This window comes from Somniosus microcephalus, chromosome 11 (genome assembly GCF_052327205.1).
Source record: "Somniosus microcephalus isolate GS21.2 chromosome 11, FLI_Smic_1.0, whole genome shotgun sequence".
NCBI lineage: Eukaryota > Metazoa > Chordata > Chondrichthyes > Squaliformes > Somniosidae > Somniosus > Somniosus microcephalus.
The window spans coordinates 196,086,756-196,113,455 of NC_140997.1; the positions used below are offsets into that span (position 1 = coordinate 196,086,756).

The 26,700-nt window shown below is 39.6% G+C and overlaps 1 protein-coding gene across 5 annotated transcripts in view; it reads left to right on the plus strand.

The window, feature by feature from the left end:
- wnt5a (wingless-type MMTV integration site family, member 5a) overlaps window positions 1-26,700 on the plus strand; it is a 47,904-nt gene that overhangs the window by 864 nt on the left and 20,340 nt on the right. Inside the window, exons 1-4 of one of the 5 annotated variants that reach the window (XM_086001642.1) lie at window positions 1,592-1,677; window positions 12,290-12,420; window positions 13,967-14,214; window positions 18,361-18,653. In XM_086001642.1, coding sequence (XP_085857768.1) covers window positions 12,341-12,420; window positions 13,967-14,214; window positions 18,361-18,653 — 621 coding nt within the window. In that variant the 5' untranslated portion in view covers window positions 1,592-1,677; window positions 12,290-12,340. Of the gene's footprint in view, window positions 1-1,591; window positions 2,661-4,900; window positions 5,058-12,289; window positions 12,421-13,966; window positions 14,215-18,360; window positions 18,654-26,700 lie in introns of those variants that run through there. The other 4 variants (XM_086001641.1, XM_086001639.1, XM_086001637.1 and 1 more) reach the window with 4 other exon arrangements.

Here is a 26,700-nt window from a genome sequence, read left to right on the forward strand (position 1 = left end):
TAAAGCGCCCTTTCCTGTTTCGATAAGGTACCCCATAATAGACCGATGGACAAAGTCAGAGAATGCGGAGTCAGGGGACAAGTGGCAGAATGGATTGCTGGCTGGCTTCAGGACAGAAAGCAGAGAGTAGGAATAAAGGGTAACTATTCACAATGGCAGGAGGTGGGTAGTGGTGTTCCACAAGGATCAGTGCCGGGACCACTGCTGTTCACAATTTATATTAACGATTTAGACTTTGGAATCAAAAACACAGTTTCTACATTTGCGGATGACACCAAATTGGGGGGTATAGTCAATACTGAGGAGGACTGCAACAAATTACAGGAGGGCGTTAATAAACTTGCAGAATGGGCATATAATTGGCAAATGAAGTTCAACACAGATAAATGTGAGCTATTACATTTTGGTAGGAAGAATAGGGAGGTCACTTATCACTTGGAGGGTGCGAGTCTAGGTGGGGTAGAGGAACAAAGGGATCTCGGAGTACAAATACACAAATCACTAAAAGTTGCAACACAGGTTAGCAATGCCATAAAAAAGCAAACCAAGCACTAGGGTTTATTTCTAGAGGTATAGAATTGAAAAGTAGGAAAATTATGCTAAATCTGTATCAAACCTTGGTTAGACCACACTTAGAGTACTGCCTTCAGTTCTGGTCGCCATATTATAACAAGGATATAGAGGCATTGGAGAGGATGCAGAGAAGATTTACAAGCATGATACCAGAAATGCGAGGGTATACATATCAGGAAAGGATGAATAGGCTGGGCCTCTTCTATTGAAAAGAGAAGGCTGAGGGGTGACCTAATAGAGGTCTTTAAAATTATGAAAAATGTTGATAGAGTGGATAGAGAGAGAATGCTTCCACTTGTGGGGAAGAGCATAACTAGAGGCCATCAATATAAGATAGTCACCAAGAAATCCAATAGAGAATTCAGAAGAAACTTCTTTACCCAGAGAGTGGTGAGAAAGTGGAACTCGCTACCGCAGGGAGTGGTTGAAGTGAATAGTATAGATGCATTTAAGGGGAGGTTAGACAAGCATATCAGGGAAAAGGGAATAGAGGGTTATGATTTAGATGAGGAAAGGCTGGAGGAGGCTCGTGTGGAGCATAAACGCCAGCATGGACTGGTTGGGCCGAATGACCTGTTTCTGTAATGTATATCTTATGTAATCCTATGTAATATTCTCCTATTGCTTCTCCACGCATTGCCTATGGATTTCCATTGCAACGGGTTTCATTCCACTATTATACCAGAAATAAATCAGCAATAGCACGCATTCCTCCTTAGGCCAATTCGTAATAAACACTATAATTATCTTTTCATAGTTTACACCCAATTGTAATTGAGTGAAAATGTAAGCTCCATTCAACATTGTTGTGGTTTTCATTGTTCTCTTTTAACTAGCTTATAGCTTTATTTGAAAATGCTAAATAATTGATAATCGATTGCTACCCTTCAGTAGATGTAAAATGACTATTTATTTTGATGCCTTGTTTTTATGGGGGTGGGGGGGGGGGGCGGCGGACAGGACATCCAGCTTTAAATGTGGGTCTGCCCAAACTTGGGTCACAATGTGAACCGCGCATGCGCGAGTTGCGGAATCGGTTGCCCGCGGGAGGAGTCAAAGCTTCGAGTTTAGGAGAAGAGCCAGAGTGAGAATCAGAGCGGACAGGTGAGACCGAGGGACCCAAGCGACGAGAAGTGAGAAGGAAGGCTGTTGTGGATAATGCTCCTCTCCGAATCGCACAGCCTCGCCTGAGCTGTGTTTCCAGGCTGTTCTTGCTGCAGACGCGAGTGGATTGTATGTGAAGGGCTCGGGGTTCCTGGTGCAAATCTGAAGGCTGAGCCGCAGAGTGGAGCTCAGGAAATCCTTAGCGGCTGCAATCAGGGGGAAATCTCCAAACTCTTAAGCACAGGCTTCTGACCACAGCCTCAGAATGCCAGAAAGGACTTTTGAACCATGTTTGCAAGACACTTTACTACCAGCGAGTTCGGTTTTCTGAAAGCTCAGAAGACTGTGGAAAATAGGGCTGCAAAATCCCAACCAAAGTTCGAGCAAAAACTTTACTTGGACTTGAAAAAGGAAACCTTCCCGAAGCTTGCCTATTTGAAACCGGTGCCAGCGGAGATCAGAAGTGTGTGTGTTGGGGGGTGGTAAAGCACTAGAAGTTTATTGCTGACGATCTGGCCAAAGGCATTTTGTTCCTGAATATTTTATTTCTTCCAAAGTGTTTCCGCACATCACGCCCACAGTTTGTTAGGAGCACTAATTATTTCTATTGCAGATGGACATTGTTGTAAATAGCCTTCATTCCTTGGAAGCGAATTAGTGGCGTTATTCTCCGCTTGGATCAGTTAACGAGGCAATGCGGTTGAGACGATTAATTCATTGATCTGGGTTTAAATAATTCGATCTGAAAGCCAATTTTCATCGTGTTGATCCTAGGAGCCCTTACTCCAAGGACATCTCGTGCTTAACCCGTTTCATGCTTTGATGGTAGGGATCAAGACGTTAAGCACAAGATCACCGCAGAGGGATTACCTGCTTGATACTGTAATCTTGGATTACTTGGTGACCGCTTTGCCAAAGAAATATGGGGGTAGGTCTGCAATGAGACTGCAGCATCGTTCGTGGCTCTTTTTTAGGCGGAGATTGTAAGTTTTGTTATTGTTTCCCTTATAAAGGGACCCTGCAAGTATACTCTGCGCAACCTTTTGTATAAGCGGGTGGTAGCTGTGCCAGTAGTGACCATTTCTAAAATCGGGTATGGTAGTAAACTAGTCTCTACAAGGGTGTGTGTCTGTGCGTGCGTGTGTGTTGTCTCTAAGTTCACTCGGGAACCTTGCTTCTTCCTTCAGTACTGTATAAAAACTGCAGAGCGTATTACAGACACAAAGTGGCTTTTATAACTTGCACACAGGCAGATTGCGACTGATAGACCATCTGAGAAAGCTTGATACGACTTTTGAAGCGTTTACTAACACCATCTCAATCGATCCAAAGGCTCTTTATTTTACTCTTTAACTATATACGCGCGTACTTTTATACGACAGGATACAAATAGCAATAAAGTGACTGAAGTCCAGTGCGTATTAGAACTAGTTTCGACTTGGATAAACATGCATATTGTGTCAAGCGGCAGGGCAGGTATTGCTGTGCTCACAGTGTGTAAATGTTACATTCTTCTCTTGTTGGATGTACAGTATTTGTTCATGACGTGAAAACACAGAGTTTGTGCTTAATTACATTTCAAATATTTTAAATGTTACGAATATAATTTTAAATCCGTGTGGTGGTGACCTAACTATACGGTCCAAGGCGGTGGGCAGCTCCATCTAGTGGACCTGCCTTCGTGCGTTTGTTTCACTCCAAAAATCCCTCAATCTTTTTAAGCACGCATGATTCTAAAGCTAGAAAGCCAAAATAAAAACAGCTGAAGAACGATTTTAAAAATGTTACCGTTAACATTCTAACGCCAAGGTATGGTATGCTAACAACGCGCGAATCTAATGCAAATAAAAGTTTTAGTTTCCCATTAGATACCACGTTTATACCACATTGAAATCAAAGTGATCAGAGTGGTGCATTTTAAAGCACATTTAAGCAGCCCGTGTCAGTTTGGTGGAATGACGCCTCGAGAATGTGAAAAAGTACAACTCCAGGAAGCATGTTGCGCTGCTCCCATGTACAATTCCTAGTTCTTGAACGTGCACACTTCTGCCGAAAAAAAAGCAGTAATCCGTGACTAGAACGAATATGATTTGATTTACAACCTGTTAAATTCATGATTTTAATTAAGTGCCAAAGAAAATAGAGCCGTCTACTAGTCTCAGATGACCAGTGAGCTGAAGGCTTGTTAACCCCAACCACTGCTTCCTGACCCGGGCAGGCAGGACTTCTGAAAGATTGAGATTCTGGGTTTGCCAACGGATGGCAAATAAAATGTATCGGTTCGAAAGCTGCGGCATATACAAAAAAAGTCTGGCGAAGTTGGTAAACGCAAGGCCCAGATTTTCGAGCGGCATCAAACTTCAAGAGTGAAAATAAAAGTTAAATTGGTGCATTTGAAGGTAGTAGATTCTCACTGCCGCGGAAACCAAAGATTGAGCCAAAACATACCAATTTAGAAAAAAAAAAGCAAAGTTTAAAATGCAATATTTTCTTAGTTTGCATACATCGCGTGACTCGAATTCCACATTGATCAGAAAACTACCACCATTATGTTTAAACACTGACTGCGGAATCAAAAGATTGAACGAAGCAGAATGAAGGATTTGACCGAACTGAAAATTCGCTCTATAAAAAGAGCAACATTAATGACCGGGACAATTCAGATTTTCTGGTTTTAGCACATTGAGCTTGTTTGCTTTTTAAGACTTCAGGAAGATCACGAATTTAACGAAGCAGCTTTTTGCTCCCACTCCCCGTGCTTTATTTACAGAGGCGGGCTGAGTTTAAAATGAAAAAGTCTTGCATTATTTCAGACTGACGTTGACGATTACAATGCCCTTGAATTGTTAAATTGGCCGGCTCACTTTTAACGGGGTTGTAATGGTACACACGAATTGTACAGCTCTAAAATTAAACGGGTGCAGGCATTAATGGGGGAGAGGCAATAAATATCATCAGAGGCAGCGAGATGCTTGCCCTGTGGAGAAGGGGACTTATGAATAGGAGCAGTATATAACCGAATGGCGATACCGAGTCCCTGAAATGATAAGCTACTCTGAATGTCGAGGGAGGGGTATGGATGTCAGTGAAAGCAGTGGGCTATCTATCCGCTGTGGGCTGAAGTCTAATGTTAGTAGGAATAACGTGCTATAATTGGCTGGTGATTCTGAATCCCTCCAGAAGAAGGGGGCACTCGCATCGGGGGGAGGGGAGAGAGATAAGAGCAGAGAGAACAAGATGCCTGCCGTTGGAAGAGGGTGAATGTCAAAAGTTGCGTGCTATGGAGTGTAATGCTCGAGGTGGCAGACTGTCTGCTGGTGGAAGAGGGTTGGAGAATGAATGTTAGTGGACACGATGAGCTCCCTGTCTTTGGGATTTGGGTTAGTAGTGGTGTTTATCTTGTCTTTTCCCCTCTCCAACTGTACAAAATGGAAAGCAAATCGCAAGTGAATCGCCAAAAAGGGCTAAAATAATTTTTTGGGTAGAAATTGAATAGTTGAAACTAATTTCTCCCAAAAAGATGTTTTAAAACACAGATTTACGATTTATCAGTTCTATGTTTCCTGTCAGCCAATAGCTGCTTCCAAAGTTCAATAGCTTTGCATAACAATTTAAATAAAGATTATTGCCCCGTCTTGTAACAATACTTGAGACTTGTTTATTTTTTTGGTAAATGAAAAGACATCACGCTCCATTAACTACTCCGGGCTCCTTGACTGTTTTTACTTAAGTTTTGACTGATTTGCGAGAAATGTTTTGGCTCATAAGACATTTGAAAATGGTTATTTTATGGAAGTGCAGCGATTGCGTTTAATTCCCCATATTTGGCGAAGATTGTTGGAACAGGTAACTTTTCAATTAATGTTGGTGAGGAAAAAAAAGTGGAAACTATTCCGGAGTCACACAGCCGGGAATGAGCGGTGTCCTCGCTGGCCTCCATCGTTGGTTTTGAGATGCTTTGTTTTCGGAGGAGCGCTGGCTCCTGCACTATCATTCAAGGGGAAAGGGAGCCCCCAAGTGTTGAACACGGGACCTTTGGAATCCCAGCCCCAAGCTGGGTTTGAAAATACGGTCTTTGCCATTCTGACGGGAAGTTTTTATTATTTTGTGGGGGGGGGGGGGATTTAAATTTCAAACTTTGAAACTGAATTTCGATTTTTACACCCACCGATTCCTAATTAATTGTGGGTTAAATCCTTTGCATTCGCGTTAGGTCGAATAAAAATTCTGTACAATCCTAGATTGTTCTGATTTCAAATCTTTGCTCCTTTCTCCAACGTATTCTTGTTTTGGCAGTTTCCTTTCGGCGTTGTGATTTTAAAATAAACATCGATTTCAAAACGGCGAAATAATGAAAGAAAATGGCTGGAGAAAATGTAAATAAATGCCCTGCAGGATCTCCTTTGAAAACCCCTCCTGCATAAAAACTCGAAATGAATACAGTTGAATTCACGTCTCTTATTTTGATCGTTATCGTAAAGTTTGTATTGTAAAGAAACCCCATCCACTTGCCCCGAGATGCTCTCTGCCCGCGCTGTCCCAAGTGCTCACTGGCTGCAGACCGCATTGAGCTGCAGTCATTTTGTATACATTTCTAGCTGAGCGCCTCTAGTTACCTGGTACCTTGTGTACATAGACGATGGTTTTGATGTTGCTTTTCAATTTGGCTTTGGACATTGGAATTTTCAGATAAGTAAGTGTATCTGGAGACAAGTTTAATGACAAATGAACAGTCAGTGACATCTTGGTGATTGATGTCGGGATACGGATATAAGGTGAAGCTGCTCTGTGCTCCATCATGTTTGAGCACTGGACAGGGACAAGCTCGATAAAGATATCTGGCCCGCTGACTGTCATCTCCGCCTCCCCGCCCCCTCCCCTCCCCATTTCTCCGCTTCTAAAAGGGCATCTTTAGCTGGGTGAATGAAGAACTGATACTTCTTATTTGCATTTAAGAATATAAGAAGATAGCAGAAAGGTCAGAGGTGTGGGGTTAGAGTAGATAGCGCCAATTGAACAGGAGCAGCGGCACAAGAGGGCTCGAATTCTATGATAGTCCGTTCGCTTGTGGAAATAAGTGGTTCCTAGTCCCTCATGAAACCGATGGCAGTAAGGCAATACTAATCTACACATATAGGTGTAAATAATTATTGGTTCCATGTCTTACAGTCGATCATTAATCTCATCTTCCTCTGTCACTGGTACTCATTTGGAAATCAGGGTTTTAGAAGTATATTGTAGTGTGCTCTGCAACCCCCACCCCGCCCATGTGATTGAAACTGTTTCCTGTTTAAATAGTTCTGCTTTGGAACATATTTACATAACTTTTTGATGCTACCCTAACATGTACTAAGTGCACTTAGTACATTTTATATAAACAAATATTGTGACTACTAGCGGTAGTGCACTTATCTAGCATTGATTATCATCAAACAGCCATAGAAGGACGGTTGACTCCACACAATCCTATCATCTGTAAGTGTATCAGATTACAGTCTGAATATTTCAGTGATAAAACATGAAAAGCAGAACAGAACCTACAGGACATTTTATTTTATCTATCGGTCTAAAGACTGGAATTTAACGTGAACCGTACTGCTCACTAAAAAAATAAGGACGTGATGAAATTGGATTTCCTTCTCCGCATCTTTTATGCTAATATCTTCAACCTCCGTTACCGTAAACTACCTGCGGAAACCGAGTCAAATATTTCATTTCACGCTGAATCACTTTTTATTATGTTTATATTTCTGTTTATTTTGTCATACAGTCTGTTTGCCCACAAAACAACTTTCTTAATTCTCTTCAGAATGAGTTAGTTTGTTAAAAGCAACTCTCAAAATATTCTGCTGTTCGCAGGTATCTTCTCAACACCACTGTAGGTACATAAACAGCAAAGTAAGTACGTTACCTCAATAGCATTGGGCCAATTTTAATCTTAACTTTCCAAATGATTAAACTGGCCTTCGTCATTGTGATCGAAGGCGGATACTGTTTGCTTGTTCGGAAGTGTATTTGAACATTACTGTAGTGTGTAATAAACCCTATAATAACTTTAACAGTATATCTGTGTGATCACACTGATTGCTTTATTTTCACTGCTTACTTCAAAGGAGTTTTCGTGTTGCAATCAAATCTAGATTTACATTGACTAGGATATCATAAGCTTTTGGTTTAAAGTTCACACTTGATTTTGCAATTTGTTTCGAGAACTTTTAATTATCTTTAAAGTAATGGAAGCCAGAGCTAGCGTTTGATGCTTTAGTGTAGTCAACACGTAACTACAGATCGGTAGTTTATGGCATGCGGACATATTCGATGCATATAATTCGTTCCTCAAAACGAAGATCCGCTCAAGATTAGCAAAATTTAACTTTCTGTTTCCATCTATGTTTAGTACTAGCTGATTAAATGTTTTGCATCTTGCTTTCAAGTCACTTCTGAATATCCTTTAACATTCCTTTTGGGTCACACTGGTTTACAGTATGTCAGTTGTTAGGAAAATGCCTACCTCCCAGAATGCACTCCTAATAAACTTTTAAATTCTAGATCTAATACTATATTTCAACACCGATATAAAATGCATTACTTCAGTTTCAGCAGTTTGCAGTAATCATAATTAACATCTCGAATATTTCAAATTCTTCTTCCACTTATATTCTTATTAGTGAATATGGCCGAAAACTGAAGGCGATGTAAGTCAAAACTGTTAACAAATTTTGAACCTTTCGATGTGCACCTGCCCTTTGCAAGCAAGCAACCAAGTCTGCAGCAGACGTTTGAATATCCTGCAAATGGCAGCTGAAAAGTGGGTGGGGAATTCCAGTGAATTTTGGGCGAAAACGACTGTCTCTAGGTTTACCTTGGAGGAGAATCTGACGGTTCTAGATTCTAGACGTTTAGAGATATTTACACAAATGTGGTTCACAGAGTAGGTTAATCTAAATTACTAGATTGCTTTTTGATCCAAATGAAAGTTGCCCGAAAATGGACTATAACAAAACACTACCATGTAAGTGATGGTAATAAAATATCTAATCTCCATACTTAAATCACTTTCTGTAACGCTTAGCAATATTTAGTGAGGGTACCTGTTGAGAGCAGCTGAACTATTTGCTGCAGAGCTTCCCAACGTTCAGACTGAACCAAACCAGCCGGTATCTTAAAGGGATATAAGACATAACGTTAACTTTTTAATCCATGGAGTATTCCCTCTTACAGATGGTAAAATTATTTCTTCCATACAGTATTCTTGGGTTGACCGAAGGCTGATTTACAGGGCGGCTGTTTCATGTTAGTAGGAGATGCTTGAAACTGGGAGACCATTTTCAAGAGGAGAGGCCCTGATACATGATCTCAATATTCAATATTGTACCACGTGTAGCTACATTTATGTGAGGCTAATTATTAGCCGTTGGTAGAAAGAAAATCAATATATTGGCAAAATACTGTTGCCTCTTAAGTTTATGAAAAGTTACAAGCTATATTGTCTATTTATATAGGTAATGTTAATGGCTGAGATGAGTGCAACCAATTTCATTACTCAAATTCTATTATAACTTGCAGGTATCTATTACATGTCATGAGAAAAATGGATACTAGAAACGTTTAATCTGGAAACGACGACTTTGTGTTCATGTTTTAGATTAATAGAAACTAAACAGTAGTTTCCTTCCCAGTTTACGGGCTCCTTGTTGATGCAGTTGCATTTATATTGCGCTGTCACATTTTCATCGGTGTTCAGCATGATTGGTCGGTTGGCAGTAAGTTATCATATATATTCCCGCCAGGAGAACAACTGGTAGAACAATGCAGTCATATCCACAGGCACAATTCTGGCAATCAATCTAAATGTTTTACATTGCAAGTGGATCCCACTTCACTGCTCTTTTTGTACTTTTAATTGTTCAGTGGGATTGTTTTAGTTGAAACCCAAACATTTTAAATGTCACCCAGGTATTCAAGAAAGCCCGTTGCCTCAGATTGTAATGTGCTTGCAAACCTCCTTTGGTTTTGTCCAGCCCTAAGATGGGAAGAATTACAAAACGTTGTTTTCTTATCGCCTGCCAAAAATTAGAATGGGGATGTCAATATCAAAGGACTGAACGGAAACATTTAGAATATGTAAATTGTTGACGAAAACTTATTTCTAATAATTTGATATCATGCTTCACAAATAGAAACCAGCGAGAGGAGTTGTACAACTGCTGTGGAACTGCAGTCTGAAATTGGAAACAGGAACCCAGCTAGGCTGGAAATTGAAAGGGTCTTTAATTTATGGGCGCGGTGCAGTTCTATTTAGGATTTTAAAAAGTTAGATACACTGCAGCCTGGTGACATAGAGAACAGATGTTTCTATGGTCGGATTTGATTAAACATTGGTGACGGAAGTATTTATATGGCTTTGTAGAAAATAAAATACTTTAGAAATTTCATACTTTGACAGTTAACTCGGGGTCGACGAAGTGCAGGGAATAAACTAATTATGAAACCAACCAAACCCCTTCAAGTTTTGACTTCAGTTCGCACTAACTAATTATATTTTGGGTGAGTACTTTGTCAATAAATTTAATGTGTTCCAACGTTGCCAAACATAAAGGGTCGTTTAGAGAATTGCGCCCAAAGTAACGTTTGTGTCTTGGATCCGGTGCCTGCCTTGGACTGTAACCGCCTAGTTTAGCTGCAGTGGAGATTTAGTTGATTTCTATTATATTCAACTGGTCAATTTTGGGCTTGTTAAAATAAGTTCTTCTTTGTGTGAGGTTCGGCAGATTGTATTTCAGAAAGTATGTGCGTTTATTCCAATGCAGAACCCTAACATGTGTACACAAGACTAAAAGCTAGTTGTGAGCCTGTAGGTAAAGGAGTTGAATTTGAGATTTAATTTATTTTGCCACGAATCAGAACGTTATGTGGGTCATTCCATTGCAAAGGCAGCAATGTGGTCTCTAGGATGTCCCTTAGTTCGACGTGTTCTCAATTAACTGCATTCTCCGTGTCCATCGCGGGGATATCTTTAGGATGTGACGTGTGTGCACATTAGAAAGTTAATACAATTACTTGCTATACTTTTTTTTTGTAAAATCTGTTTTCAGTATCTCTGTTGCTGTAGTTGAAAGTAACGTCGCATCACTGTAGACGAATTCGTTTTTAAAAAAATACATAAATCTTATCTAGATAGAAAGCGACGCTGGCCGGCCTTTCCTATAATTTATTTGTTTTAAATCGTTCGGGAAAACGTTTTAAGGTTTACTAAGTAGTTGCCACCTGTTCGCGAAGTGTTTCTTCCCGGGGGAAATATCCTGCAGTCAGTTGAGGCATGAATTCAGGTCTTCAGTCTTACTTAGTTCACCAAAGCTGCGTGTGTAAATTGAGTTCAAGCTTTACAACATTTCACGTGTAATTCCTCAACCCATCGCCTTTCAAAAGAATCTTATTCGGTCCTGAAATTGACTATCAGAATTCGTTTGTGAAATTTTAAATAGAGATTGTATTCTTATCCAGGAGGTATAAAGTAGTGGAAATATTATTTGAATTAGTACATATAGATTTAAGGGACGGCACAACTGCTATACTGAATAACTACAAATATAGCTGATGTGTTAAGAAACAGTTATTTAATCTCCTGTTATAAAATCAAGCGGCTACTTTCATGCAGTAGTCATGCTTCTTGTCCAAAAACGGGCTAATGATTTCGGCCTTAATATAAACTTGTCTGGCGGCTTGGGTTCCCACCTAATGTTGGCTCAGTTCTCACAGCGATCAATGTCACGACTAAGATGTAAAGTGGGCAATTGGAAGACATTACAAGCGAAATTAGTTGCATGATCTTGTATTGCTTCACGAAGATTAGAATGTTTCAGGGCGTTTTAAAGAATCCAGCTCAGTATATGGACAAATTCCTTCCGATGATCATCTCCTGTGTTTTTATACTCCAAACTAGGAGTTACTACCTCTTGGCAAATATTTACACTTAAATTATCACCTCCTTTGAGAATAATTAAGGAGACTTCTCCCTTTTCGTCTGGTTACTTTGGCAATATTTCAAAACTATCAAAAGCAAACCGGTACATGATCACTTGAATAAGGTCTTCGCAAACACGGCAGAGAATGTTTAAAAGCGCGAAGTGTTCATTTAAAAACAAATGACAGCCACTCTCCAGAGTTACAGAACGTGGTTTGCCTAACTATGATTGATTAAGAATCAAGTTATGCTAATGTTACTGCTGGTACTTATTCCCAAGTAGGTGATCATGTCATATATTAATCTTTCTTTCTGTGCATAATATTGCGCCATTGTTTGCCTCACTGAGGCGTAACAGCAACTTTATGATCAAATGGTCTTTTTTAAGACTATCTTGCCTGGACTGTAATTGTCCGCCAATTACAGTGATTCAAACACATCTGGTAAATTATTCCAGATGTGTGTGAATCAGTGTAATTGATGGTCAGCCAATAGGAGATTAGAGATGGTCCTTGAACGCAAGGAGCCACCTTTTCACCTAAAGGTTGGTGTTAGCATTATTGTATTACTAGTGAAAATTCTTGTGAACTTTTGACTATCCTCCCTGGCTTCCTTGATGTGCATCAGTTCTAATTTTATGTTGTGCAGAGTGGAGGAGAGACAGTGCAAGGAGCGGTTTACTCCGCTTTGAAAAGTGCCATGGCCTGGAGGTACCTGCTGGTTACTGCCACTCTCTTATCGGGCTGCAAACAGGTCCTCGTAGAAGCAAGCTCGTGGTGGTGAGTCCACTTTTAAAAAATCTAACTCGAAAATGCGTTCATTATAAACGTCATCGGTGCATATTTGTGCCTGAGTTGAATTATGATGGGGCAAACCCGTTCAAACACTTGTTATAGCTGCATACACATGTCGACATCATCCAAGTACACAGTCTGTTCATTTATACTTATCTGTGTATAGTTGGCCTTTCAGTGGATTTTAACTAGCAAACAATATCTGAACAATCTGAATCCTGATATATACTTAAGATTGCTGAATTCCACGGCCCATTCCCCCAAAGTGCTCCATCAGCTGATGGAGAATTTGGAAATCGGTCCGTGTGCTGTAGGAAGCTGCGGTAGCAATGCTTTATGCAATTTGGCGGACCCGTTATACAGAGAATGATGGTTCAGGTGACTTCAAAGCAGTTGACAGAATGAAGGACTTCCCTTGTACAGATGAATTTTCCCATTGGTGTCTTTTTTTTTAGGAATTCTGCCACGTTAGGGAAGTGAATTCCTCTTGAACAAAAGAGGCATTATACCCCTCTGCTGTACCTGTACGGAAGAATTTTTAAGAAACTCTTGCTGGGATAGTCATTCCATTTCGAGTTTCACCGCGTCCTTCCTCAGACCCATGCTTGTCAAATTAAGTACAGCACTAACCAGTTAACTAACAATACTGTACATACCTTTATTACTGAACACAGCTCCTAACCGACTTACAGCATTTTTGTTCAGAGCTGATTCATCTGAATCGCATGAAGTATTATGATAGGGTTATTTCTGTTGCACAAGACTTGACAATGTTAAATGCAGGTGTTACATCGAAACACCGGTACAAGAACGATTGGCTGCAAGAAACGGCAGTTTTTCAGCCAGCGCCAGTTACCAACAGGAGAGAGCGATTGGATTTCCACAGCCACATTTCAGTACATTTGTCGTGTTTTTACACACATTCACACAGTATTCTCAAAAGTAATTGCACCTTTATTGTAAACTTTACTGAAATATAATTATAAATACACTGGATTTTAGTCGATTTAATGGAGTTCTAAGTAATTCATCCCGAACTGTGAAAAAAGTGTTGAGATTTTTTCGATGTTAATGAATGCTTTCCACTTCTGCACTGTATCTACTTTGGAATATTATAGCTGTTGTATTCATATTGAAATGGATGTAAGCAAGGATATTTGCAGAATAACAATGGTTCATCAACACTTTCTAATAATTAAAAAATAATTAATTTTCAAATGGTAACACATTTAATTAAACTTTTCTGAATATCTGAGAGTTGATGTGTACTTTAACTGAATCAATTTTCACACAGACTTTCTTGCTGTAGGCAACACTACAAGTTCATGTCCTGAATCATTTTAGTGTTTTGTCTTCCCCATTTACTACCTCTCCCCTGTGGACTCATAGATTCTGTATATTTTTTTGCCTTTCCTTTTGCTCCCTGGCCAATTCATAAAATGCTTAGAGGTCTTCCGATAGATTGCAGCCTGTTGAGATGACTGTGAATGGAGATGCCAACTTTTGCTAATGTTTTTTTTTCCCACTTCAGGTCTTTAGCCATGAATCCCATTCAAATACCAGAGGTTTACATTATAGGAGCCCAGCCTTTGTGTAGCCAGCTGGCTGGGCTTTCTCAAGGCCAGAAGAAACTTTGCCAGTTGTACCGGGATCACATGCAGTATATTGGAGAGGGTGCCAAAACTGGCATCAAGGAATGTCAACATCAGTTCAGACACCGGCGGTGGAATTGCAGCACTGTTGATAACACATCTGTCTTCGGCAGGGTCATGCAGATAGGTACATTTCCCCCAACAGTATGCAATGTCAACGTAACAATTGTAATTTGTGCGTGTACATGTGTATGTGTTTGTGCTTGTATGTATGTGTTTCTCTTATTGCACGACAGAAATATACAAATTGCCACATCTTGTGTGTGCGTTTGTTCACACAGTTCCCGTTGCACAGACTGCCTTGCTGTTTTCCTGCTTGAATTTCCCGAAGCCTTTCCATTCTTGTTAATTAGCTTGCTTTTTATTTTTTTCTCTTTAAATTATAGTATCTAATGCATTTTTATGTTCCTGTCTCATCTATGACTAATTTTTCTTCACTTATCCATGAAGTCCTGTTTGAGAACAAAATCTTAATGACAGCAACTCTTTACTAAAACAAAACTACACCAGAACAGGTAAGGACATAAATTGACTACAAGTAATGGTCCATTGTATTTAAAATAAAACAACATCATTAGATATAGTCAACCAATTTCAAATATTTCATTCAGTGAACAAGCTCACCAAACCTTAGACTGCAGTTGCACTGTGCTGCCTCTCTAAGACTAGTACGTGCAAAGTACTGTTTGTAGCTGGCAAGACCCCTGTTACATTGTCAGTTTGCAAATCACACCCTCACCACTAGGAGAGATCTTTGCATCTGCATGTGCAGAGCTCTGCTCCCTGATGGTAAAGTATTAATGTTTGTAGAATTTCCTATTTTAACTAGTAGTTGAATTCTGGTTAAAGGCATGTATGAGCTAAAACAAATAGGGGTTTGCACTTCATGATTTAATTTAGTTTTTAAAGCCAATTCCTCCAACATAATTAACTTAAACATGTGGATTCTGCATGTCTTTCACATCTTGATGGGAGCATTTTGAATGTTTTAGGAGCAGCACAGTTGTAGTAGATAAAGAATGTGGTTTGATGACAGCTAGGTTTTCAGCTGGTTTTGGGTTGGCCCTGGGCAGGCCACATCAGAAGAGCCAAGCTCAAAACTGCCAGAGTTTTATAATATTTATGTTTGAAATGGGATTTTTTGAATCTTTCATGCAAACTTTCACATTTATTGACTCTTCAAATTTGCTAACTCGATTCTCTACTTCAAATGAATATTTATCCCTCAACCAACATCACTAAAAAAACAGATTATCTGGTCATTATCACATTGTTGTTTGTGGGAGCTTGCTGTGAGCAGATTGGCTGCCATATTTCTTACATTACTACAGTGACTACACTTCAAGAAAAGTAATTCATTGGCTGTAAAGCACTTTGGGATGTCCTGAGGTTGTGAAAGGCGCTATATAAATGCAAGTCTTTATTTTATAAGATATGGGAAGTTTAACTTCTAGTCTCGAAGTACTGTCATAGAACCAAGTTGTATGTTTAAGACAACTTTCATCTTAATTAACCTCAGCTTATTCAAACCTATTAAACATTACCGTTAGCAGCACTTTTAGCCATGGGCAGGGATTGTGTTCTTCACACCTTCAGTTGCAGTTCACATATCCAGTTTTGGCCAGTGTACAATGACACCATGGATTTTGTTTTTTGAAGTATTGAAAATTGCAATAACTTTAATTCCTATTTGTGTTTTACTACAAATTGGAGACCAGTTGAAACCATGACATGGTGAAAAATCTGAACAAATATTGCCCATCCCACATGTCCTGTGCAAGGGCTGGTATAATGATGCACTCATTTTATTTCTGTTTCTGTATGCTTTTTGATGTTACTTTTTTATTGCTTTCCCTTTTCACTTTAGCCTTAGCTGTTCTATAGTCCCACTGGCAAGGTGCCCCAGGGCTAATTACTTTCCAGCTTTGGCCAGCTGAAAAGCATAGGAACCAGCTTGCTTTCAAGTTGCATTCCTCCATCTGGAATCCTTCATAGACTCTGCTTTTCTTCTGCATCTGATCCTTATGTGGCCTCTTGTAGCACTTCTCTAACCAACAGACAAGCTCCTTGCCTATACTAAAGCCATATTTTATTCAATTTTATTTCCTCTGGTTAAAACGACAAGTGAAAAGTTAATCTAGACTTTTATTACTCCCAAATGGCAAGTAACCTTTTCAAACCTCTTTTCAGTAATAACTGTACTATATTCCTGTACCAATCTTAAGTGGAGTTACTTTTATGTATTTTTCTATTATTGAACTTCAAATTGTGTTACAGTATCGAATAGGAGGCCGGAGATTCCTCTGCGTTGCACTGTTTTTTTCAGCACAATTCACCTGAAATCGGCCAAACCAGTGTAAAAGATTGAGTAATTTCAAATGCAAATTATGCCCAGCACAAATTGAGTTTCCGCTGGTTTAAAAAAACAACGTGCTGGAAACTGGCCCCGCCTACAAAATTGGCCACGCCCCCCCCGATCAAATTAATCACTACGGCGAGTTTCTGCTCATTGCTCCTGTTTGTGGGCCTTCAAAGAGGCTCTTAAAATTAAACTTTTTTTTTTAGGTGCAAGGACACGTTTTAAAAGCTTTGAAATATTAGCCTGGAATTTGCAGTCTGGATGACAGCAAACTGGCAGTGTTCGCCATCATTCCAGCTCTGAAACTGACCGCAACTTCGGGATTTAGCGCATGCGCAGTGTAATGCGGAAATCCTGAAGTTGCGGTCTGTCATTCACTGCTCCGACACAGGCTGCGCTGTGGACAACCCCCCCCCCCACACACACACCCTAAAGAGCCGGCAATCAGTGAAATCTCTTAAGTCAGGGAAACTGATTAAAACTTCGGCTCTTCCGCAGTAATTGCACTGTTAAATTCCCCACTAAAAGTTAGACACAAAGGAATTAGGTGTAACTGGGGTTATTGACTGCTAAACAAAAGTTATCGCCCTGAAAAACTAATTTTAGTTTTGTGCAGTGTCAAATTTATCCATTTTAATAAAAATTAACATTTTTAAGAAAGTTTAAAAAAAACAATATTTTTTAAAGTTTGTTCATCTTTATTTGAGGTTCTCCTTTCCCCATGTGAGAGCTCGAGTCTTTGTTTTGCTCTCTCTAACATTTTAAAAAAGTTAGAATTTTAAGAGCTCACTCACTTCCTTGTTCGCTCAGTGAGAATTCTGCGTTTTGAATGGCTGCTTAGACAGCCTGTTGACGTCACAGCAGCTCGCACTATGGGGTTCCACACTAAACTCCATTGATTTGAATGACAGGTCAGGAAACCCAAACTTCTCGACACAGAGATCGCAAGATCTTTGTGCGAAGTTTACTTTGGGGCCAGCGGCAAATGCTTTTGTTTTGCCACTGACCGCAAATTCGGGCCATTATTTTTAAAAATTTACTAAGAAACTGACTACTGTATACCAATGTAACTAGTAATTGGTTCTGTATAGTTTTTAAAGTCATTTTCAGTTGTTTAAAATCAGGGTACTCAGGTGGTGGACTAGATACTCTGATTAAAAATGCTTATTTTTTGAGATAAACCAATTTTCAGCTGTATTAATAAAACTGCACCAGGTTGCCACTGTTAAATATGTCAAGAAATATTTATTAATGCAAAAAATATTTTCAAAAAAATTATGTTCTAAAACGCTGCCTGATTGCGCTGGTTTATGGAAGATTTTTACGTTTGGCGATATGCAAATGAGTTTGAGTGGAAACTTGAGCAAAAACATTTTCTTAAAACGAGCGCAATTTTGAGCGCAATTTGCGCCCGGATTGTCGATTGCGCCCAAAGCGGAAACTCTCGGCCAAGTTGACTAACAATGATGCAGACCTATCCTACATAAGTAACGCTTGGTACTTTTTCAAAGGTTTTTTTCAGAACAAGACTGCAAATTGCTCCATATGATTTTATTTTGCATTTTTTTCTTGTTTTAATTCCCCAAGAAAATCTAGGTTAGAGCATTATTTGTTAAAACTCTAGAAATAATTTTACATATTCTTAAATGTACTGCAGAGTCGTGCTACAATTTATCTGAGAGAGTCAGCCATGCTGTACTAAACTGGAATGAGTAAGCTGTTCTCCCTTTGGATAGCATGTCGGATGTACGCCTATTTCATCTTTCTAACTACTAAGAGCCTTCTGGGTCTTCCCACAAATAGCCATGATATTATGTAGGAACTAGGTTATCAAACTGATTTTGAATGTGTTTTTTTTAACACAAAGTGATTGATTTACTCTTCTGCATTGAAGCCATTTATATTTTTCATTAGGAAGCCGCGAGACTGCCTTCACCTATGGGATCTCTGCTGCTGGAGTGGTGCATGCTATCAGCCGTGCTTGTCGTGAGGGGGAGCTGGCCACATGTGGCTGCAGTCGTGCTGCACGGCCCAAGGATTTACCACGTGACTGGCTATGGGGTGGCTGCGGAGATAATGTAGAGTATGGCTACAGGTTTGCAAAGGAGTTTGTGGATGCCAGGGAGAGGGAGAAGATCTATCAGAAAGGAACTTATGATAGTGCCAGGACATTCATGAATCTGCATAACAACGAGGCTGGAAGAAGGGTAAATTGATCTTTCACACTTTAAGTTTATTTATGATATAAAGACCTAATGTACATCTACAGTAATAGATTGAAGAGATATTTGTTAATATAATTTTTCCAATTTGTTTAAATATTGCGTTTTAAAAAAAAAGCTAAAATCTAGTCCTATATTGTATGTAGAAATATACAGTTGGGAAACTGTGGATTAGGCAATTTATTGCACAAGTAAAGGGAGTGTTTCAGAAACCTTCCAAATGAGCAGATAAACGGAGTATTCCAATGCTTTCTCATTATGAATTCTAGTTGCATGAATATGGCATTAATATAATAGTCTATTTGACCAGGAACAAATATGTTGCATAATTCTAAAACCACAGAGATGAGCAAATTATAGGCCTGATTCATTGGTTGTTTTATTTTGCATAAAGCACTGCGACCAAATTATGTATCCTATTCCTTGCATAAAATTCTAGTCTTTGGTGCTTAAGTAGTACAGGGATGTAGCCTATTGCTCATGAATGTAATACCAAAATGTCTGATTTGCATAGTCCATTTTTCATGTTACTGATTATTGAGCTCTGGAAAGGCTGGAGGATTATCAGCAGAAGTGTTAAAAAAAAGTCAAGCGAGACTAGAACAATTAAGACACATTTAAGAGAATTTTAGCTGGGCAGCTTCAATTACTTGAACTGGAAGGAACAGGGTTCCACGTGATCTTAGTGGAAATAGTATGGGTAATGAGTTAACCACCAATTAACAAAGTAGTCTAATACTACGGTCATAGAGAAATGGATGTCCAGTGAGCTGCCAGGTTTTTTACTGAGCCATTGGGTGGTGGGGGGTGGGGGCATGGCAAATAATTATGTGTTTTTTCACAAGTACTTGTGACCAATTTTAGTATGCCATAAAGTATTAATTTTACTCAGTGGGTAGCCTCTAAGTCAAAAAATTGAGGGGTTCAAGCCTTACTCCAGGGTTGACACTTCAGTGTGGTATTGAGGGAATGCTACATTCTCAGAAGTGCTGCCCTTCAGGTGAGATGTTAAACATGGCCTGTCTGTCAGTTCTAGAGATTCAGGTGGATGTAACAGATCTCATGGCATTAATTGAAGAAGAACAGGGATTTCTCCTGTTCTTTTGCTAACATTTCTCCCTGAACCAACACCACCAGAAACAGACCATTCATCTCATTGTTAGCTCGTGGCTTCTTGCTGTGTGCAAATGTGTTGCCACATTTACCCACATAATAGTAACTGCACTTGAAGGTTAGAAAGAAGGTAGTCTTGAAAAATATGAAAAATGTTAATTAAATTTATTGCATATATGATTTAATATGTCCATAACGTGATATATTCATCAAATAAAGCTTCCATCATTGGCTTCCTATTGTACTGCTATCTATATTAATTTATGAAGCAGCAGAATGTGTGTATATGTGTATCTACATAAATCTGAAAAATTCTCCCAATTCATTATATAATTAAATCTGAACTGGGAGAATTTTGCAATTTTTTTTTTGTTTGCCAATTTTTTTTAAAGCAACGGGCAAGTGATGCTGGCATTGGGGAATGGAACACTTTTTGGTACTTTGTTAGCATAAAATTGTCCTAGGTCAGATGTAGCACGGCCAGATGTGGAGTAAAGCTCCATCTACTCTATCCCTACTCTACCCTCCATCCATGAAATTTTCTTTTTACGTGTTGGGACTGGAGTCTTTTTTTTAAATGAAAGGATTTGCAGTGTTTTTCTGTCTTTTTGACACCTTAAGTTGCATGCTCCTCCTTTGTTTAATTGAATCTTCTTGCATATTTCAGAATGTATCATAAGGGGGATAAGTAATATGCTCAGTTGGGAATATTTAATTTCCCTGCCTCAGTTGTTGACAGTGTGAGATAAAATAATACGAATCTCAATGTTTGGTGAGAATTTTTTATAATTTCACGGAATACAGATAACTATTCTAATAACTTTATCTACATTCTTTTATTCAGAATTCTAATTCAACTATTCATATTAATGGTTAATGTACAACTTAGGGTTGGAGCATGGGGTGAAACTGTTCAACAGCATAAGTTATAAAAAAACTTGTGCATCACTCCATAAAAGGTGCAGTAGTGCTCTGTGTATTCCAAGACCATAGAGATTGATATAGTGTTGTACTTTACCAGGGCCTTGAGCACATAAAGCTTGGCTGACACTCCAGTGCAGTGCTGAGGGAGTGCTGCACTGTCAGAGGTGCCGTCTTTCAGATGAGACGTTAAACCGAGGCCCCGTCTGTTCTCTGAGGTGGACGTAAAAGATCCATGGCACTATTTCGAAGAAGAGCAGGGTTCTTATCCCCGGTGTCCTGGCCAATATTTATCCCTCAACCAAAATAACAAAAACAGATTATCTGGCCGTTATCACATTGCTGTTTGTGGGAGCTTGCTGTGCGCAAATTGGCTGCTGCGTTTCCCACATTACAACAGCAACTCCACTTCAAAAAGTACTTCATTGGCTGTAAACGCTTTGAGACGTCCAGTGGTCGTGAACGGCGCTATATAAATGCAAGTCTTTCTTTCTTTACTGATTTCCAATTACCAAAAGAGTAGCAGATTATTATAATGCAACATAGCCTTTTCACTGGCTTCAGCTACCTGCTCTGATTGTACTTAAATGCCGACAAACTTTAATTGATTTTGGCAGGAGCAGAACTTGCTCAAATTTCAACATATGGAACATTACAATTGTTTTTACATTTCCCTGTCATCCATTTCAGATAGTTTATAGTTTGTCTCCATGGGCACTAATGTATATAACCAGCTGTCTAAAAGACCGAGGCTGAAACTGACAATGATGGCCATAATCCTCGGTAGTGAAATATGGTCTAATACTAATAAAGTAAACTCAAGGCTTACTTGGGTGAGTTGTCATAATAGTAGTTTTTTTAAAAACTATACCCATGGACACAATTTTTTTTCTATATTTGTACCTGTTCACACTTTAATTATATTGGTAATGCCAGTGATTGGAAACTTGTCATTGTGACAAGAGGTTAGAGCTTCTTATTTTTGTGCCCATTTGTACCACTGTACCACTGTAAACATCTCAAGCCTCAGATTTCTTTGCTGAACAAATTAATATATTTAAAATTAGAATAGGCATAAAGGGTCAATTGCACATGCCAATAGGGAGACTTGACTGTCAGGAGCACATATTGGGAAATTATGGACACAAGCTCCACTATTTTCTGTCCATTCTGAATGGAGATCATGAGATTTCCTAATATGTGCTCCTGCAGGAGTTACTGGACTACTGATCCAGAGAACGTGAGTTCAAATCCCAACGTGGCAGTTTGAGAATTTGAATAAAGTTTTTTTTTAAATCTGGAAATAAAAAGCTGGTATCAGTAAAAGTGACCATGAAGCTGTCGGATTGTTGTAAAAATGCAACTGATTCACTAATGTCCTTTGGGGAAGGAAACCTGCCATCCTTATCCAGTCTGGCCTGTATGTGATTCCAGTCCCACACCAACGTGGTTGACTCTTCACTACCCTCTGAAGTGGTCTAGCAAGCCACCCAGGTGTATCAAACCACTACAAAGAATACTTCCACCACACGGATTGCAGTGGTTCAAGATGGTGGCCCACCACCACCTTCTCAAGACATATAGGGATGGGAAATAAATGTCCCGCCAACGATGCTCGCATTTCAAGAATGGAGAAGCTCCCTGCTGGAAGTGAGCATTTGTAAAATTGGCTTCAATATGCAAAATATGTAAATCTGTTTAGAAATTGACATAGGTGCTCCTCTATTAAATAATACATGACACAAATGTGTAATAGTGTCTTGACACTTTGGATATTTATAAGATTTAGTCTTCCTCCGAAGCTTTCAGACAAAGCAGCCAATACTTACTGGTATATTCAGTTATATTATGGGTTATTATTGCTAAAGTTGATAATGTTTACGGGCTTTAAACACTTTTGGGGTGAAATTGCACTGTATGATAGCATATTAACACTAATGGTTTGTAAAAAATTCCTTTGTCCAATACTTTAATGGAGATGCTAAGCCATTTTGAAAGTTGTTTTTCCAGACAATGCATAGCTTAGGTTCTATAGATTGCTTTAGTGGCATCGTAGATACAATCGGGTCCATCTTGATATGCAAATGGCATAAAAAACCAGGAGGTGCTTGTTACTGATGGCTAAACTTGTTGGCAGGTGTAGTCATTTGATAGCACGCTAATAAGTAAACTTTGCTGTGGTGTTGTAAGAGTTAAGATTTAATATTGCTTCAGAGGGCTAAAATGGCTTGAGTTTTGCTTTCATGGTTTAGGTTATCTGAACCTCTTGATTGGATTATGGTCTTAACTTCACTGAGATCCATTTATTCTCTATTCAGTGCAGGCTTTGTGTGCAGCAAAGTTGAATCGATACTGTAACTTTATATCTGGTACAGAAGAAATCTCATCCATACTGGTTGGAGCAAGTTATAATAGTCGCTTTTATACGATGCATGTGGATCAAACAGCATATGATACATGCTGGTAATCTCAAGTATATGAAATGTAGAGTGATTTCAATGTACATGAAATAACCTGACTCGAGCTACTTTTCCATGAGCCATTGATATATAGCAAACAGCTGTTTGTTTGCTCTTCCGATCAATGAAAATACAACTGTAACTATGGCAATTCCTTTCTCCTTGCTGTTTCTGATCATTCTCATGTATATGGAGGGTGGGGGGGGGCGCAGGAAATCCCTGATTATTGAAACACAGCCAACTCACTAAAAAATCTCTAAATTATATAGGTATCACTTAAATAAAATGGACCCCCCCACAAAAAAGAAAACACCATGCATTAATGAAGGAAACCTGAATACTCCATTTTTATGTGATCCATCACTTCAGGAATAAATGCTAAATTCACATTCATGTCCAGTATCCTCTCTCCTTCATGAATGCAGAATGTGTGTAATGTTGAGTGCTGCCCTAAAAACAAACATTTACTGTTTTTAAAATAATTCCAAGCTTGCTAATACAGACTAATACTATTTTAATAATAATATAATAATAGTCTTATGAGGAGAGATTGCGTAGATTAGGGTTATATTCCCTAGAGTTTAGAAGAATGAGAGGTGATCTCGTTGAAACATACAAAATTCTTAAAGGGCTTGACAGGGTAGATTCAGAGAGGATGTTTCCCCGGGATGTGGAGTCTAGAACCAGGGGTCACAGTCTCAGAATAAGGAGTCGGCCATTTAGGACTGAGAGGAGGAGACATTTCTTCACTCAAAGGGTTGTGAATCTTTAGAATTCTCTACCCCAGAGAGCTGTGGATGCTCAGTCATTGAGTATATTCAAGGCTGAGATCGATAGATTTTTGGACTCTAAGGGAATCAAGGGATATGGGGATCGGGCGGGAAAGTCGAGTTGAGCTCGAAGATCAGCCATGACCTTATTGAATGGTGAAGTAGGCTCGAGGGGCCATATGGCCTACTTCTGCTCCTATGTCGATAACCAGAGGGCACAGATTGAAGGTGATTGGCAAAAGAACCAGAGGCGACAGGAGGAAAAAATTTTCACGCAGCGAGTGGTTGGGATTTGGAATGCTCTGCCTGATAGGGCGGTGGATACAGATTCAATAGTGGCCTTCAAAAGGGAATTGGATAAATACTTGAAGGAGAAAAAATTGCAGGGATGCGGGGAAAGAGCGAGAGAGTGGGACTAACTGGACTGCTCTTCGAAAGAGCCGGCGCAGACTCGATGGGCCGAATGGCCTCCTTCTGTGCTGTACTATTCAATTCAATTCAATTCAATTTTATTTGCCATATGTAACTAGTACAATGGAATGCTTACTCCCCATAGGGACACGTCAGCTATTCTTACAGCGCCGTGTTCAGGAAGTCAATTCTTTGGCATCCAGTGGCAGTGGGAGCACGATGTCCCTCAGCCGCTCCATACTCCTCGTCACCGCGGCCTCCTCCTCACTGTTGCCGGCTCGGCCCCACGTGTGGTGGCCTGCTTCTCCCGCTCACCCTCTGGCCACCAATCCCAGCTCCCCTCCTCCCAGTCGGACTGCGAGTCGTCGTGGCTGCTGCTGCTGCTCGATGCGCTGTGCTGCCTCCGCCCGACTCGCCGAACACATCCTCCGGTCGCCGCGGCCTCCACCTCACCGTCGCCGGCTCCACGGTCCATACTATTCTATGATTCTATGATTCTATATCTTATGTTCTCCTCACCAGCACCCACACATGCACTTTATAGCACCCCTTCCCACCAAAGCCTGGAGACACCAAGGTTGATTGTGAATCCGTTGTGACTCAGTACCATTCCAAACTCTGCATTTACTCACTTAGACATCAGGGACCTATTACTATACTTTTAAATCTAACCGAATACAGGTATTAATACAAAATTCCTGCCTTCTATAACGTAAGTACAAGGAAGTACTTACAACTGTGACAATTTATAAAAGAAAATGTAATTGCATAAATCTGCCCTCTGTTAATGTGAATATTTTGCAGGTGTCTTTTTCTAATGATTAACACAACACCATGGACACTGCATGTTTTACACATTAATTGTGGTACATTTGATCAGAGTAATGTGGTTTATCTGGGTACAAAACTTATTTTAATAAAACTTTTCATGATAAATGGATGCCATGCTTGCACGGTAAATGTGAACTCTACCAGCATGGAAACAATCCGTTCCTTTTTAACTCTCTATCGTGCTCAAAGGACTGTACTACAGTGTTCATAAATCAAGCTGGAATCCATTCTCATCAACTAAGCATAAGGACACAAATGGTATATGTGCAGTTCTATTTTTTGAGATGCAATAATTTGTACCCATTGGAAATGATTAGACTTGCAAGCTTAGTAACTGCAACAATTGTGTTGGACTTGCAAAGAAAAGGTACTAAGTGCAAATACTAGTCTAAATCACCATTTACATTTATGTATCCCCATTTGCCAATTATGCTGCAATTCTTGTCTGGGCTTTTAGAATTGGTAAAATGATCAAGTTCTGTTACATCTTTACAGAAGCACAGCTTTTCATGGTGGATTGTTGAGCAGTATTAATGGTGTCCCCAGAGAGGTCTGCAGATTTTTTTTGAAGGTGTGGAAGGCAGCCTGGGTTCTTAGAAATGTTCAGAAGAGAAAAAAAATGCAGCTTGATTAGATGTTTTAAGTCACAACTGTACTGCTACTAATTGCACCATGTTCAGTATAGAAACTGGTCAAGATGTTAGTGTTAACCTTTAAACTGTCAGTAGAGCCAAGGACATTCCAGTCTTCAGAGGCCAACCATTAAAAAAAAATGTTTTAAGTTCACCCACTGACACTTGAATCTGAAGAGTAGTTTTATTGAAATTTGGACTTTGGACAAATGAAATAAATATTTAAACATTTTAATAACATCTGCTCAGTGTCTTCCCTTTTTCCACATTCTTTTTTTGTTGTCTAACCATCATATTACATTTAATTGTTTTTAACCTAAATACTTTCCTTATCTATTGTTTTCTTCCTCCTGGATCTCTAAGTTATGGAATTGGGGCCTATATTTAGAAAAAGGTCCCTGAAAAAAGCCTTTGAAGCCTAATCAGTAGCATAAGTTAAGGCTGACCTGGTTGCATCATAGAAACAGCCAGGTCAACCGTTGCATTTTTATGTTAGAAGGGCAAGGAATGGGCCCGGAATTTGCGGTGGGTAATATCTGCGAACTAACAGCGTTTGCTGTTATTACCCCTTTGAAACTGACTGCAACTTCAGGATGTAGCGCATGCACATCTAAACGCGGAAATCCTGAAGTTGCGGTCACTGCTCCGACGCTGGCTGCTCTGTGGCCTCTCCCCCACAGTCAGCAATCAGTGTAATCTGTGAAATCAGGGAAACTGACGAAAACTTGGGTTTTTACCGCGGTAATATCGCTGTTACATCCCCCATTAAAAGTTAGGCCTTAATAACAACAGAAAATGCTGGAAAAACTCAGCAGGCCAGGCAACATCCGTGGAGAGAAATTAGAGTTGACGTTTTGGGTCGAAACCCTTTTTCAAAACTGGAAACTTTGCAGCC